The 14,130-nt window shown below is 43.3% G+C and overlaps 1 protein-coding gene across 3 annotated transcripts; it reads left to right on the forward strand.

Annotated features, from left to right (window-relative positions):
• Positions 1–332: 332 nt before the first annotated feature.
• dazl (deleted in azoospermia-like) lies at positions 333–5,998 on the forward strand. Of its 3 annotated transcripts, none has more exons than XM_084563269.1 (10): positions 333–352; positions 1,217–1,339; positions 1,870–1,961; positions 2,655–2,706; positions 2,808–2,874; positions 2,997–3,136; positions 3,622–3,702; positions 3,908–3,983; positions 4,381–4,451; positions 4,838–5,998. In XM_084563269.1, the coding sequence occupies exons 1-10, from the start codon at positions 350–352 to the stop codon at positions 4,883–4,885; spliced, it is 753 nt and encodes a 250-aa protein (XP_084419395.1). In that variant the 5' UTR covers positions 333–349; the 3' UTR covers positions 4,886–5,998. The 3 variants fall into 3 exon arrangements, with proteins under 3 accessions (XP_084419395.1, XP_084419393.1, XP_084419394.1); XM_084563267.1 differs by having other exon boundaries at positions 3,933–3,983; XM_084563268.1 differs by lacking the exon at positions 3,908–3,983.
• The last annotated feature ends 8,132 nt before the right edge of the window (positions 5,999–14,130 follow it).

Consider the following 14,130-nt stretch of genomic DNA (forward strand, 5'->3'; position numbering starts at 1 on the left):
TAGCTAGCTAGCTAGCTAGCTAAATAGATAGTATCAAAAATAGAATAAAATAAAATAAAATACATACATACAAGGGGGCAAGAGTTGGTCTGAGTGCCACAGGCAGCAATTACATGCAAGCAATACAATTGGCATTTGATGTTTTACTTGTAAGCGCAAAATATAGCTTTTGTGATCATTTTATATATGGTGAAAATAATCTTTTTCCCCTTAATCTAAACAAGACAATACATCGCGTCTGAGTGGAGTCACGTGGACAGCGTGGGCGTGGTTTTGTTTGGTTCTTGCCTGAGGGAACAACTTCGGCGGTTTGCGTTTGAGCGTCTCTTCAGTTTTAATCATTTTAGACATGGTAAGTTGCATTGTTAGGGCTGTGTGACCAATAATGTACTGTAACAATCGTAGCCATACAATTGCTGTCTTAACTGAAGACGCCTGTTGACTTAATCCGGATGCTAGCTAACTACTGTGTTAGCACAGCAGCTATTAGCTAACGAGCGTTGGATAGCTTGACCTTTGCCTGGAGAAATGAAAAAGGCGCACTAGCTACCCCGAAGCTAACGTCAGCTTGGTGAACAGCTCAGTTCATTTAATGCTGGCTGGTAACAAGTCACTTCAACATAAGTCATTTAGTCTACCGCTGCTGTGTTTTATTGCGATATAACCTTTATGCCTCAAGGTTTTAGGATTGTCAGTCCTACACGTTTTTCTGTCTGTGGTTAACGCGATATCGCGCAAAGCAATATCTCCAAATTTGGCACAAACTTTCACTTGGACCGAATAGTACTGAATTAATGTAAGCCGCCTACTTGGATTCACGGATGAACTCTTTCCATTTTGGTCGTCGAAGTTCAAGGTCTCACTGACCCCGTGGTCGACCCATTCTTGTCATCGCGATATCTCAAGAAGGCTTCGAGGCCCTTCGATTCCACTACATTTGTTTTTACTGTAACCTCAGAAAATGCGTTTTTGACCATACAACAAAGGCCCATAGCAGCCCAGTCTCTTCATGTCATTTTTTTTTTAACCTTAATTTAATATGGGTGTCAGACTTAAATTTGCTTTTAGGTTTATCAAGTGAACAGCTGTGGTGGTGGCAGTATCATATAGCTAGCTAATTCAAAATCATAAGCGAAATGAAGAGGGAAATAGGAATTTTTATGATATTTTCCTACCATGTAAATCAAGGACTAAGTTGCGGTACTTTATTGTAAAGGATATCAACAAGCCCAGAAACTCAGCCCAGACTTCGCCTTCCTTGAAGTTGTCAAATGGATACATCCTACCACAGGGAAAACTGACTCCCAACGCCCTCTTTGTTGGTGGGATTGACATGAAGGTAAGATCTGGTCCATTTGGTTTAAATTGACACTGTATGTTTAAAAAAAAAAGGGACAGTTTTGTTGCCCACATATGGCATATAATAAAAAAAAATGACAGGTGGTAAATTACTGTCTCTGATTTATGGATATGGATATGTTCACAGACATTTATTAGATGTGTGAATTATTCTACAGGTGTCTGAAAGTACACTGAACAAATGTGCTTATATGCATAATATTGTACAAGCTGCAAAAGAAAATCCTGTAAGGTATCCAACATTGTTTTGATTGTGAAATTATGAATCTTGGAGCGGCATTTTAAAATAAGTCAGCAGCTTTGGCTGTAAAATGAGTATTTTGGCAACTGGTTTGATTTTATACAAAGATTTTGTCTTCTGGATGAAACCCTTTTCACTGTAGTAGTGTACTCGAACTGCACATTGTGCACTGCATCGACTGTACTTCCACGGTACATAATGATATAATGATTATAGACAAGCATAGAAAGCAAAATTCAGTTTTTCTTTTCAATCATTTTAACCTTCAGGTGGATGAAAATGAAATCTGTGACTTCTTTGCAAGATTTGGGTCAGTTAAGGAAGTAAAAATTATCACATACCGTGGAGGGATCTGCAAAGGGTGAGTTGTTCTGTTTATAGATGCTTTGGTGAAGGTGCTAACATTTTGATTGTTGAGTAATGTTTTGTTTTGTTTGTCGGTTAACTTGTGTGAAAATGTGTGAGTTTAAATGATGGGGCTGTTTATTTGCATCTTATGTTTTTCCACACATTACAATGTACACAGATCAGGCATAACATTATGACCACTGACAGGTGAAATGAATAACACTGATCATCTTGTAGGACGGCACAGTGGTGTGGTGGTTAGCACTGATACCTCACAGAAAGAAGGTTCCGGGTTCAAATCCATGGGCCGACTGGGCCTTTCTGTGTGGAGTTTGCATGTTCTCCCTGTGTCTTCCTCCCACTGTCCAAAGACATGCTCGTTAGGTTCATTGGTGATTCTAAATTGGCCGTAGGTGTGCATGTGAGTGTGAATGGTTGTCTGTCTCTCTTTGTTAGCCCTGTGATAGACTGGCGACCTGTCCAGGGTGTACCCTGCCTCTTGCCTGATGACAGCTGGGATAGGCTCCAGCCCCCCCGCAACCCTGTACTGGACAAGTGGTTACAGAAGATGAATGAATGAATGAATGAATGAATGATCTTATCACAATGCATTGTTCTGCTGGGAAACTTTTGGACCTGGCATTCATGTGGATGTTACTTAGACATGCAGTCGGTTAGTTTTCTGACTTATCTTATGTGTTCCTAGTTATGGGTTTGTGTACTTCAATGAAGATGTCAACATTCAGTCAATCATTGAGGTGAGTTGATGTCTGCCTGTGGAACTGTTGATCTGTCACATACACATATTTATATCTCCATCTGAGAGTAATATCTTCTCTGTAAATGTATTTTGTTATAGCAACAGATCATTATTAAGGGCCGAAAACTCAAGCTGGGCCCTGCCATCATGAAAGAAAGAAGCGCTCGTATGTATTCCGCTTCAGTTTAGATGAGCCTCAAGGACTCATCGTTTGTTTGGTCAAATAGAAAGTGTTGTCACTAAATGTAAAATGCGATTCATACTGTTATGTCCTTTTTTTCGGTCCAGGGTCCATGCCGTTCCGTATGGTTGGCTTGGCTCCATGGATGAATCCCACCCAGTACATGTACTGTAGCTGTTGCTCACCCATGGGAGGAGGGGTAGCACAACCCTCACCCATCCTCAATGGAAGCAGTCCATACAATCAGGTATCTCACACACATAGACAAGCCTTAGGGTGTCTTATCTAAGTTGGCAGGCAGACTGAATTAAAAAAAGAAAAAATTCAAAGCAAGTACACACGTTGAGTATGGCATTAGCATTGCTGTCACGCTCACACACTTTTGTATTGCACTCTGAAAAACAAAATGAACCTTATTTTCTCCGAGGGGTTTGGCTGAGGCTCATCATTGGAGCCAATAATAGAGTTTCCAAGTAGAGAGTAATCTATCAGTTTACTTTTCAGTTCGCTAGATAAAAAATGATGGTGGTTTTAATAATATCCATAGTAATGAATTATTCAGGCTGTGCCAGCTGGCAACAACATGAGCAGTTACAGTGCAATCTTAGCAAAGACATAACAGAAACAGTCGTGCATTGCCATTTCTTCAGGTCTGTTTGCAATGCATATTTGATATTTCACACTGTTTGCTACACACTGTGCTTAATGTACCCTCATTGGTTGTGTTTGCAGCCATACTCCTACAACAGCTTTGGAGGGGTCATGATCCCACAGGTGCCAATGAACTACACACAGAATGCCTACGGCTACCAGGTGCATGCACACAAACACACGCCCACACGCCATCAACAGTATCCCACGCAGGGCCTCCCAGGCACGGCACATATTCTCCCACACATATGAGATGAAGGGCTCCGCCTGGTTTAGGTCCACCTGCCACTCCCTTCCCCACACTTCACACTCCCCACTTGTTCCATAGAAGCAAGTCTGGGTTTTTCTGTTGCCCTTTGTTTGACAGCTGACCCCTCTCCCCCGATACGCAGCACACCCCACCTCCCTGGATTGTGGACCAGAGGACACGGCCTGTCAATCAGGTGACTCTGCATTCACTGGGATGTAGATGCCAGTAAAGATTAAATTTTACAACAACACAGAGCACGTGTCATGTGAGAATCATGCAAATGTGACTCGTGATTTCTTTTTTTTCCCCCCCTTCTGGCGTTATCTTTTATTTTTGTTCCCAAGTTCTTCACAGCAGACCGCAATTTTCACTAGCACCACTAGATGGTGCTGCCTGGCCTGTGTTGGCATCCAGGATGTGAATTGACCGCTGAATTTTTGTGTTTCCCAGTCGCACAAAGCTGATTTTACATACACAAATAACTTCCATTTGCAGTGTTTTTCTGGGAGGTTGTTTTATGGCGGGTGTAATGTCTTTCGAACATATCTCTCGAATTGTTTCTCACATTATCCTATCCTCTCTTTTTTCAGAGCTTCGTGGATTGTGGAGTCCAGACTATGCTGAATGTGCTGTAGTCTACAGCAACTATGCCCCTTGGAAGGTAAAACACCACTCCAAAGTGTTTTTGTATAGAGTAAAGTAGGTAGAATTTTTTTCGCTGATGGCCAGGAGCCTGGGGTTTTCACACCTTTTCTCAAGAAGAAGTTAATTAGTGTGATCACATCTTCAAATTGAGTTTGAATGTGAGAAAAACTAAAGTAATATTTTTTTTTTACCTGTTTCTCAGGTTCATGGAGAGTGAGAGAGTCCATTCATTTTGTGTCCTCTTGTCAATCTTTAATATATTTACCCAAACTAATCTCAGGCATCAAGTTTCTGCTCAACACCTTTGAAAAAATATAACCAATGATATAACCAATAATCTTAGTTGGATGTTTATTTGAATTAGAGAAAACCCTTATTTACTTTTGATATGATTTTTGTCAGTCTCCCTCAGATACAGACTACAGAGTCTTCAGCGAGTCAAAATGCTGACAAGACGACATCTTGGTGTTCCGTACGACTGGGAGCAACGCGACATCTTCATCACTGTTTTCAGAATTGCCCTCGCCTCAATATTTTGAGAGCCATTTTAACATCAGTCTTCACCTGCTTACCACTTTAACCGTCTTAATATAATCCCAGACACTTTTACCACGATTGGTGTGGTTGACCTACGGTCATGTGATTTTAAGTCACATGCATCACGATGACAGTAGCACCAGAAGAGCGGAGCACCCTCACCCTACCAGGTCTTTTTTTTTTTTTTTTCTTTGGTTAACTATCCCAAACAAAAGATGGAAGAGTTTTAAGCTCACTCTTTGTCCTTATTTATATTTATGTTTGGAATTATTTTAAATGTTTGTTTGGTTGTGGTTTCTCAAGACTGCAAGGCCTCTCTGTATATAACTCTGTTCATTAACTCATCTACTACAGCGTAAGGGCATTTGGTCATTCTATTAATTTCAAGCACTCAAATTTGTTTTGTGCTCTTATTTTATTTCAATGGGCGTCAATTGAGGCAGTCATTTTTGTCACAGTATAGCACCTAATCAGTATCTCTTATTTGTTATTTTAGTCAATGGTCTGTCAAATGGTTGCAGGGGTTCACACGAGGACAAGCACGGCATCAATTTAGTTTAACATTACTCATCATTCAGTTGATATTTGGGGGGGAAGTGGGAAATTAAGGACTTGATTTAAAGTTAGGTGTTAACACCTGTTTGTTAAGGGCAGAATGTTCACTGTTAATGTTCACTTAGTACTTTAAGCATTTTGAATTTTAATCTAGTTGCAGGTGATTTTACACAAAGCATTTTACAGACTTCCTGAGCGAGTAATATTTTAATTATTATTATTTTTTTTTGCACTTAATATGTCTTAAGTTAATTTTGTAGCGGTGGTTTTGTAGGATTAAAAATGCACATTGGTGGTGTGTGGTGTACATCACAGATTTATTTGTCCTTTAAGACTGGCGTACTTTTATGTTGACATTGACCTCGGAGTCTGACATTATTGCGTTGATAGAACAGCTTTGTTAGGAGAGCCTGCTCTGCCTTTGGTGTTTTTGTTAATTTTGATGTTTTGTAGGGTTTCTATCTATTTGTCAAAAAATAAAAATTTAAATATGTTAAGATACTATTTTTTTTTTTTGCATCCTTTTGGACACTATTAAGCTTATTTAAAAAAATAAAAATAAAAAACTAGTGATGATCTGCACGGAGCGACAGACATCGCTGTGCCCGCCGCTGCTCCTGCTCCCGCTCCCAGACTCTGAGCCTGTCAGCGGCTGCTGGTTTTCAGTCAGGATTGGATTGCCTGTCTTCCCTGGCAACAAGCCCATCATCTCTTGGTCACAGAGCGTTTTGTTTTTGTCACAGTCTGGTGGTGTGACTGGGTTCCCCAGGGTGCCCTGGCTAGCCCTTGACCACCCACCAGCCCCACCCACCTGCCCACACCCCAGTCAGACGTCTCTGAATTATGGATAAGTCTGGTTAGCTACTTATGAAATATATATTTTCCAAAGGGGGCTTGAAAAACGCAAACACCTTAAACCTTGATAACCTTAATGGTAGACCCACATCCACACGCACAACTATCTGAGCAATTATAAATTGATAATCTCATACTCCTTTACACACTCCATGCCAGTTCATTAGGTACACTAGTGAAAAATGCATTCTAATACAACTGCAGTGAAGTAAGTCCCCCTTCATGACTGTTATAAGGTTTGTTTTATGTTAAAACAACATCAGAAAAGTGGTAATTCAACTGTATGATGATTTGTTTGTGGTTATGTTTGAATTTATTTAGCCTAGCCCACTGACTAGACTGGGTTTGCCAAAATAATAGAAACGTCAGTGCAATATTTAAGCTACCCAGTGAACTAGTTTGTGAGTGTATCTGTTACTTCCAGGAGAATGACTGGGGCAGTTTTGCTAGTAAGTTGATGATAAGATGCACATAGTTTCCCCCCCCCCCAACAGTGTCCAACCCAGAGCAGCGAGCGAGGGACGACAGGAAGGAGAGAGGATGAGATAAACCGCCTCCTCGCTCCCTCTCCTCTGCGCGCACACGCACAGCTGACAAGAGAGGTAGACGGGAGTGTTTATCATCAGCCCGCAGCCAGTTGTAGTTTCTAAATGAACGATTCATGTTTTCCTCCCATTGGATCACGGTGTGTGTCTTTCAGAGCTGCCGCGCGTCTCGTTCCAGCAGCAGTGAAGACGAGAGAGAGAGAGAGAGGAGGGACGCGCTTCAAGTGTGAGGAAGCTTTCAGACGCTACCGGGACCGACAAGGCTGGTGAGTTGAAATCTTTATTTTTTTTGGCTGTTGGATTCATTTCTGCAAAAATAAATAAACCTTTAGCAACAGCTTGTTTGCATTTTATGCGATTATTGCCGATATTAGTGGCGAAAATGATAATTATTGCTATTGTGTCTCACTTTTCTCACTGCGCAATGTGTCCAGCTTTTAGAACAACTTAAAAAAAAAAAATCTATAGAGCAACAAATGTCTTCTTAAATGCCAGCCCAGAAGCTGGTGGAGAAGTCTTTTGGAGCAACTGCAATAATAAAACACCGGTGACAGAGAGGGATCCTCATGCTTTAGACGTTCAGACACTCGTTTGATTTGTGGGATGCCGTGTGCCATTTGTATTCGCGGCGGAACGAAACGAATAAGCCCCTCTGCTCCCTGTCACAGGTTGAAGTGAACCCAAGATATGCGTGACGGAGTAAATGTGCCGAGCGCAGATGGAAGAAGGGGATGGAGTGTGCGTGCCTGTGTGTGTGTGTGTGTGTGGTGTTTGTGTCACAACGAGAAAGATTTGGTGCGTAAGCGACCTGTCATGTATCATTTCCCGTTAACGGGCAGCTCCAGCTATAGCCACGTGTTGTGAGAGCGGCTGTGTGTGTTTGTGTGTGTGTGTTGGGGTTGAGCTTGAACGCACCAGAACCCGAAACATGTAATTTCAAGCAAGGCTGCGCCCACAAAATGCACGTTGGCTCAATTAGTTACACGGCTATGTATGGCTGCTCCCTGTATGGCTGGGAATCTATTTGCAAAAAAGCACACATTAGTGCTGACTGACAGCCAGTTTCTAATCGGCAGGCTGACACTGTCACCGGTTACTCCTCTAGCTGCATGGATGATGTATTCAAGAACCTCAGGAGCCCAACTCAGGGCTTAGTAAATTGATGCACCAGTCGAAACAGCCCTCTTTTGTTCATAAACTGTTCTTCTTGGAGGAAAAATAGGCTGTGCAAGAAGCCGTGAGACAGACCAATACATCAATGTCATAATTTGTTTTTTATCCTCCCTGTGCAGCCTCATTAAAGCGCTGTATGAGGTGACTACTTTGTTGCTTGGGGGGGGGAATCACACCTCTCTCCAGGCAACTTGACATGCTCCCACTCTGCTCTCTGCACGCATGTCTGTCTCCCTCTGTTTCCCTCATCCTTCTGTCTTTCTCCTCTTTCCGTTCTGGCTTTCATTCCCTTTCCCTTTCCCTTTCCCCCGTCATGTGCACTCCCCCCCGTCATGTGCACTCCCCCCACCTCCTTGGAGAGAAGACCGAGTGGCTCTCCATCCCAGTGGGAGGGAAGCCCGCTCCCCAGGACTCAGTCTGTCACCTCTAATTTTGAAATTCAGTGACATATTTTACATGTAGCGAACACACAAGGCGCTTCAACAAACAGCCTTAATTTTTGTTGTTGGAAAAAAAAAAAAAGCAATAAAAAGTTAATTCAGAGTCACACAACGTTTACGAGCCAACGTGTACATACTGTATAATGGAATTGTAATGCCACCCACTCACAAGCAGTTCCACGTTGACCTATAGCAGTGACTGGAAGCCAGAAGTGACACTTTTATTTGCTTATTCTAGCTATAAATCAGTTCAGTGCGTCAGATACTTCTGCAGTCATTTGGTTTTTGCTCAAGAAACAACACGGTAAAGGTTAAATAAACAATGAAACACTATTAGTGTCCCATCTGGAGAAAGGCAGCAGAAACACAAGTTTTCCTGAGCATCACCTTACTTTTACTTCAGAATAAGCACTAAACAGAAAAAAAAAAAAAATAAATAAAAAAATGAATTAGTATTCACTGCCACCACCCCTTTGCCTTTAAAACATCGGCTACTCCCCTAGTTTCACTTGCAGTCTCGCATCTTGGGGGAACTTGCCACAGATTGTCCGTGGATTTAGGCTGCCTCAGTTGCGTCTGTCGCTTCGTGTAATCCCAGACCGACCCCGTGATGTTGAGATCAGGTCTCCGTGGGCGTCAGACCATCTGTTCCAAGACTCCTTCTTGGTGCTGAAGAGACTTCCTTGTGCTGCTGGTCATGCTGCTGAATGAATCTGGGATGATAAGATGCCCCCCCCCCCCCCCCCCCCCACACACACACACACACACACACCCACCCACCACCACCACCACTATGGCGTTTTGCGATGGATCAGAATCTAACCATCTCAAAACATTTACATGGTACTCTATATGTAACTATGAGCAGAGGGGTATTGTCAAGTCCATTATTGTCAAGATGCTGCAAAGTGGATGATCTCACTTGCACTGGTAAAAAATATTACAGAATATTGGGCCTGCGCCATTAAATCAAGCCCATATGTTTGGGTCTATTTACAAATGGAGTGTCCTTGATATTGTCAATTTATATACTGTAAAATGTTCCTTCTCAGTGAATGCTGCTTGTCACCCCTGCCCCAGAATAAATTAATACATGAATAAATGAAAAGATCCCCATCAAATGTGTTTATGGCTTGTTAATGTTAAATATATCCCTCGACTATCGGCTGATATATCATTACTAAAAATGATTACATCACTGCTGAAAGTATCTTTTCATAACGCTGGCTTCGTATGGTTCATCAAATGCAGCAATAAAACTGGAAAAATCTTTTCACTTCATTGTGCATTATTGCGTTCCTACTGTATGCCTCATCATGCCAGCTGTTGCTACTTGTTGCTAGTCGAGGCGGTGGTGGATATTCAATACTGCAGTTTAATTTAAACAAGGCCAGGAAAAAGAAAATAATGTGGATGTGAAGTTTCCACTAGAGTCTCCCCAGTGGTTCCAGTGTGAATTTCCCCTGGCCTGCGTCCGCCTGTAGCTCTCCCTCTGCCGCGGATGAACATTGCCTCTTAGAAAGCGGGCATCCCCCCTGAGTGGCGCGCGTGGCATCAGAGCGGTGGCACGGCGCAGACGGATTATGCTCTCGCGTAAATCTGCTGTCATTTCAAAAACTCTCCGTTACAAGCGATTCTCTAATGAGAAGCCCTCTGCTGCTCCCTGCCTGTCTCCCTCTTTCACTCCGTTCCCTCTCTTTCTCCATTCCTTTCATCCGTCGCTCTCTCTCTCCCGTCTCTCCCCGTTTAATGGATGCTTTTTGCTGTCAAGGCCTTTTTCTGCAAGCGCGTTTGCGCGACAGCAGCTGAGCGATTCTGTTTGATGTCAACGTGTAGAGAAAAAGGCCTCATATGTAACGAAAAGGCCTCAAGTCTTTCGACTCGGAGGAGCTACTTTGGCGCTGCAACCTTGTTTTTTTTTTCATGTCAGTGTTGTGTCCAATTACAGATACACTATATTACCAAAAGTATTCGCTCACCCATTCAAATGATCAGAATCAGGTGTTCTAATCACTTGGCCTGGCCCCAGGTGTATAAATTCAAGCACTCAGGCATGCAGACTGTGAAACAAGACATTTGTGAAAGAATGGGCCGCTCTCAGGAGCTCAGCGAATTCCAGCGTGGAACTGTCATAGGATGCCACTTGTGCAACAAATCCAGTCGTGAAATTTCCTCGCTCCTAAATATTCCACAGTCAACTGTCAGCTCTATTATAACAAAATGGAAGCGTTTGGGAAAAACAGCAACTCAGCCACGAAGTGGTAGGCCACGTAAAGTGACGGAGAGGGGTCAGCGGATGCTGAAGCGCATAGTGCAAAGAGGTCGCCGACTTTCTGCACAGTCAATTGCTACAGAGCTACAAACTTCATGTGACCTTCAGATTAGCCCAAGTACAGTACGCAGAGAGCTTCATGGAATGGGTTTCCATGGCCGAGCAGCTGCAGCGAAGCCACACATCACCAAGTGCAATGCAAGGCGTCGGATGCAATGGTGTAAAGCACGCCGCCACTGGCCTCTAGAGCAGTGGAGACGCGTTCTCTGGAGTGATGAATCACGCTTTTCCATCTGGCAATCTGATGGACGAGTCTGGGTTTGGAGGTTGCCAGGAGAACGGTACATTTCAGATTGCATTGTGCCAACTGTGAAATTTGGTGGAGGAGGAATTATGGTATGGGGTTGTTTTTCAGGAGCTGGGCTTGGCCCCTTAGTTCCAGTGAAAGGAACATTGAATGCTTCAGGATACCAAAACATTTTGGACAATTCCATGCTCCCAACCTTGTGGGAACAGTTTGGAGCGGGCCCCTTCCTCTTCCAACATGACTGTGCACCAGTGCACAAAGCAAGGTCCATAAAGACGTGGATGACAGAGTCTGGTGTGGATGAACTTGACTGGCCTGCACAGAGTCCTGACCTGAACCCGATAGAACACCTTTGGGATGAATTAGAGCGGAGACTGAGAGCCAGGCCTTCTCGACCAACATCAGTGTGTGACCTCACCAATGCGCTTTTGGAAGAATGGTCAAAAATTCCTATAAACACTCTCCTCAACCTTGTGGACAGTCTTCCCAGAAGAGTTGAAGCTGTAATAGCTGCAAAAGGTGGACCGACATCATATTGAATTCTATGAGTTAGGAATGGGATGGCACTTCAGTTCATAGAATGAGTAAAGGCAGGTGAGCGAATACTTTTGGTAATATAGTGTATCTGTTTCTGAACTTCACAGACAGAGTTCGTCTGTTAAAGTGAGATTTAAAAAAGCGAACTGTCGACATACAATGAAAGGGATAATGAGACATCGGATCAGACAGTCGAGCAGCAGGCTAGTTGGGTCCAGGACACTGCATTTGAGAGCGACAAAATCAACTGCCACGGGCAAAATGTTATTGTATTATTCCAAATACCACAGAATAATACATTATTAATAGAGCAGAAGGGCTGTGAACGAATGCAATTTGTTAAAAATGTCGATCATTTGCACTGTAATAGGGCAAAATTGGATGAAAATACTACAGGGAAATGATCCAAGGCAAGACTGTGATGGAAGACTGTTGTCTGCCTGCATTACTGACCCTATAGTCTACTCTCATATCTAAATCCCTTTTCCCTAACCAGCCAGAGATGAAGCCTGCTAAACATCCCCACATTACCTTTGTCCCCTTTGCAGACAGAGCGCATTAAAGTATAGCCCAGGAGGAAAAAACAACGTTTGGGAGTGGATCCACATGGTCTAACTTAGTCATTACCCAAGGCCCACTTGGCTGTGTGACTGTCTGTCTGTCTGTCTGGAGACATTGTAATAGTTTTACTGGACTTAACAGGCGCAGCAGGGGAGCGCATTTACTGTGAAAACTCATTGAGCCACCAGACAGAAGGACTGGCAGGATATATAGAGGGAAGGATGAAGGATGAGCAGGGATGGATGGCTCGCCAGCACAGAATATGGAATGGTGGACATTATAATATAATATAGAGATGGATCAGAGAGAGCCGGAATAGGTGGCACGACTCTTGATAAAACAAGTGACAGAATGGAGAGAGTTTGGGTTAAAGTAGCAAGACGGGAGGGAAGTTGAGGAAAAGAAAAGCGGTAGATTAAGCGAATGCAGAGGTCACGGCGGTAAGGTTGGGAAGTCTCGTAATCAGATGGACACAAAAAGCGAGAATGACAAAAACGAAGCGATTACTGCGAGACCAATCAAAGCCATTGTACCAGTTGAATGCAAGGAGCGGCCCTAATCAAAGACGGTGGAGAGACTGGAAGAAAAAAAAGAACGGTGATGAATGCGAGGGTCAGACAAGCAGAGAGTTGTGCAAATCGCGAACATGATGAGTTGAATGGCTAATGGTATTAGAGTTTAGGAGGGGAATGGACAGGTCAAGAGGAGAGAGAGAGGGTCGGTGGGAGGAAGAGGAGACGAGCAAATAAAACACACCTGCGTCTCCTGAAGCACCGTCCCTCCATCTCCCATCATTTGTCCTCATTATGAAAGAGCACGCTGTATTGAAAGAATAATGACCCTTAATTGCTTGTTCTTTGCAAAATTTCAAATGACCGAGTGTACGGTCTCAAGGCAGATGACTTCTGAAAATGAAACAAAGATGCTGCATTATTTATTTTTCTCAACTTTCTAACCTTTCCAAAACGCACGTACCATGTACCAAACGCACTCGCCCTCTCTCTCTCTCGCACACACCAGCCTTAATGTATTCTGTTAGGATCGTTACCCGAGTTAATGTCCGTGCTCCTGGCCCAATGGGAGTTACTGTGTCGTTCTCCATGCTCCCCAAAACAGAGATACAGAGATACAGATATAGACCTGCCTCTGGGGAAGACATATGAGCGCATACACAAACTAACACAGACATGCAGATGTGCACCTCACCTCGTGGCTCTTACAAACCGTGGCAGACGGGAATATTAAGCGTGTCCGTGGTGATGGTTTGAGGGTACCAGTGCTGTCACATCAGATTAGCTTGACAAATGTTTGTCACGCCCATTTTCTCTTGTCATTTACCCCTCTCTCTGTCCTCTCTTCTTTTTTTTCTTTTCACCGTCTCACTCTACTTGTTTTTCCAGCAACCCAGACATTTGGGCTCAAATTGCCTGTTGAAATTCATAAGATGAGGATTTTAACAGGAAGTTTCAAGCCCTGCCCGAATTTCGTTTCCAATCACATACTCTTGAGGGCATCCACTGATCCTTACATAAAATAAAACATTTCTTTGTGCTTCAAGGCAAGCCTCGGATCAACATATAAATTGGTTAGCAGTACAACGCGCTTAATATCTTGGCTCTCTTCTCCCCTTTCTGTCGATCCGGTGTCATGTCGCTCTGCTTGACAGGGCAGGAAATCAGTCTCATTTCTGCTTTAATTCGTTCTGATCAAACATGTCGCTCTTAATCAGGCCTATTTGATTAGGAGATGCGCGCATCACAGCCCACCGAGCAGGTAATGGTTGACACTCTCATATTTCAGCGTGATTGCAGTGTGTGTTTTTTGAATGTGTGCGAGTTGGACACACACGTTATTTCCTGAAGCTCAAGCTAGCGTGTGAACAATAGCTTTTAGGCTTGCGTGTAACTATCACA

The sequence above is a fragment of the Chelon labrosus genome (genome assembly GCF_963514085.1).
Source record: "Chelon labrosus genome assembly, chromosome: 16".
In the NCBI taxonomy this organism is placed as follows: Eukaryota; Metazoa; Chordata; class Actinopteri; order Mugiliformes; family Mugilidae; genus Chelon; species Chelon labrosus.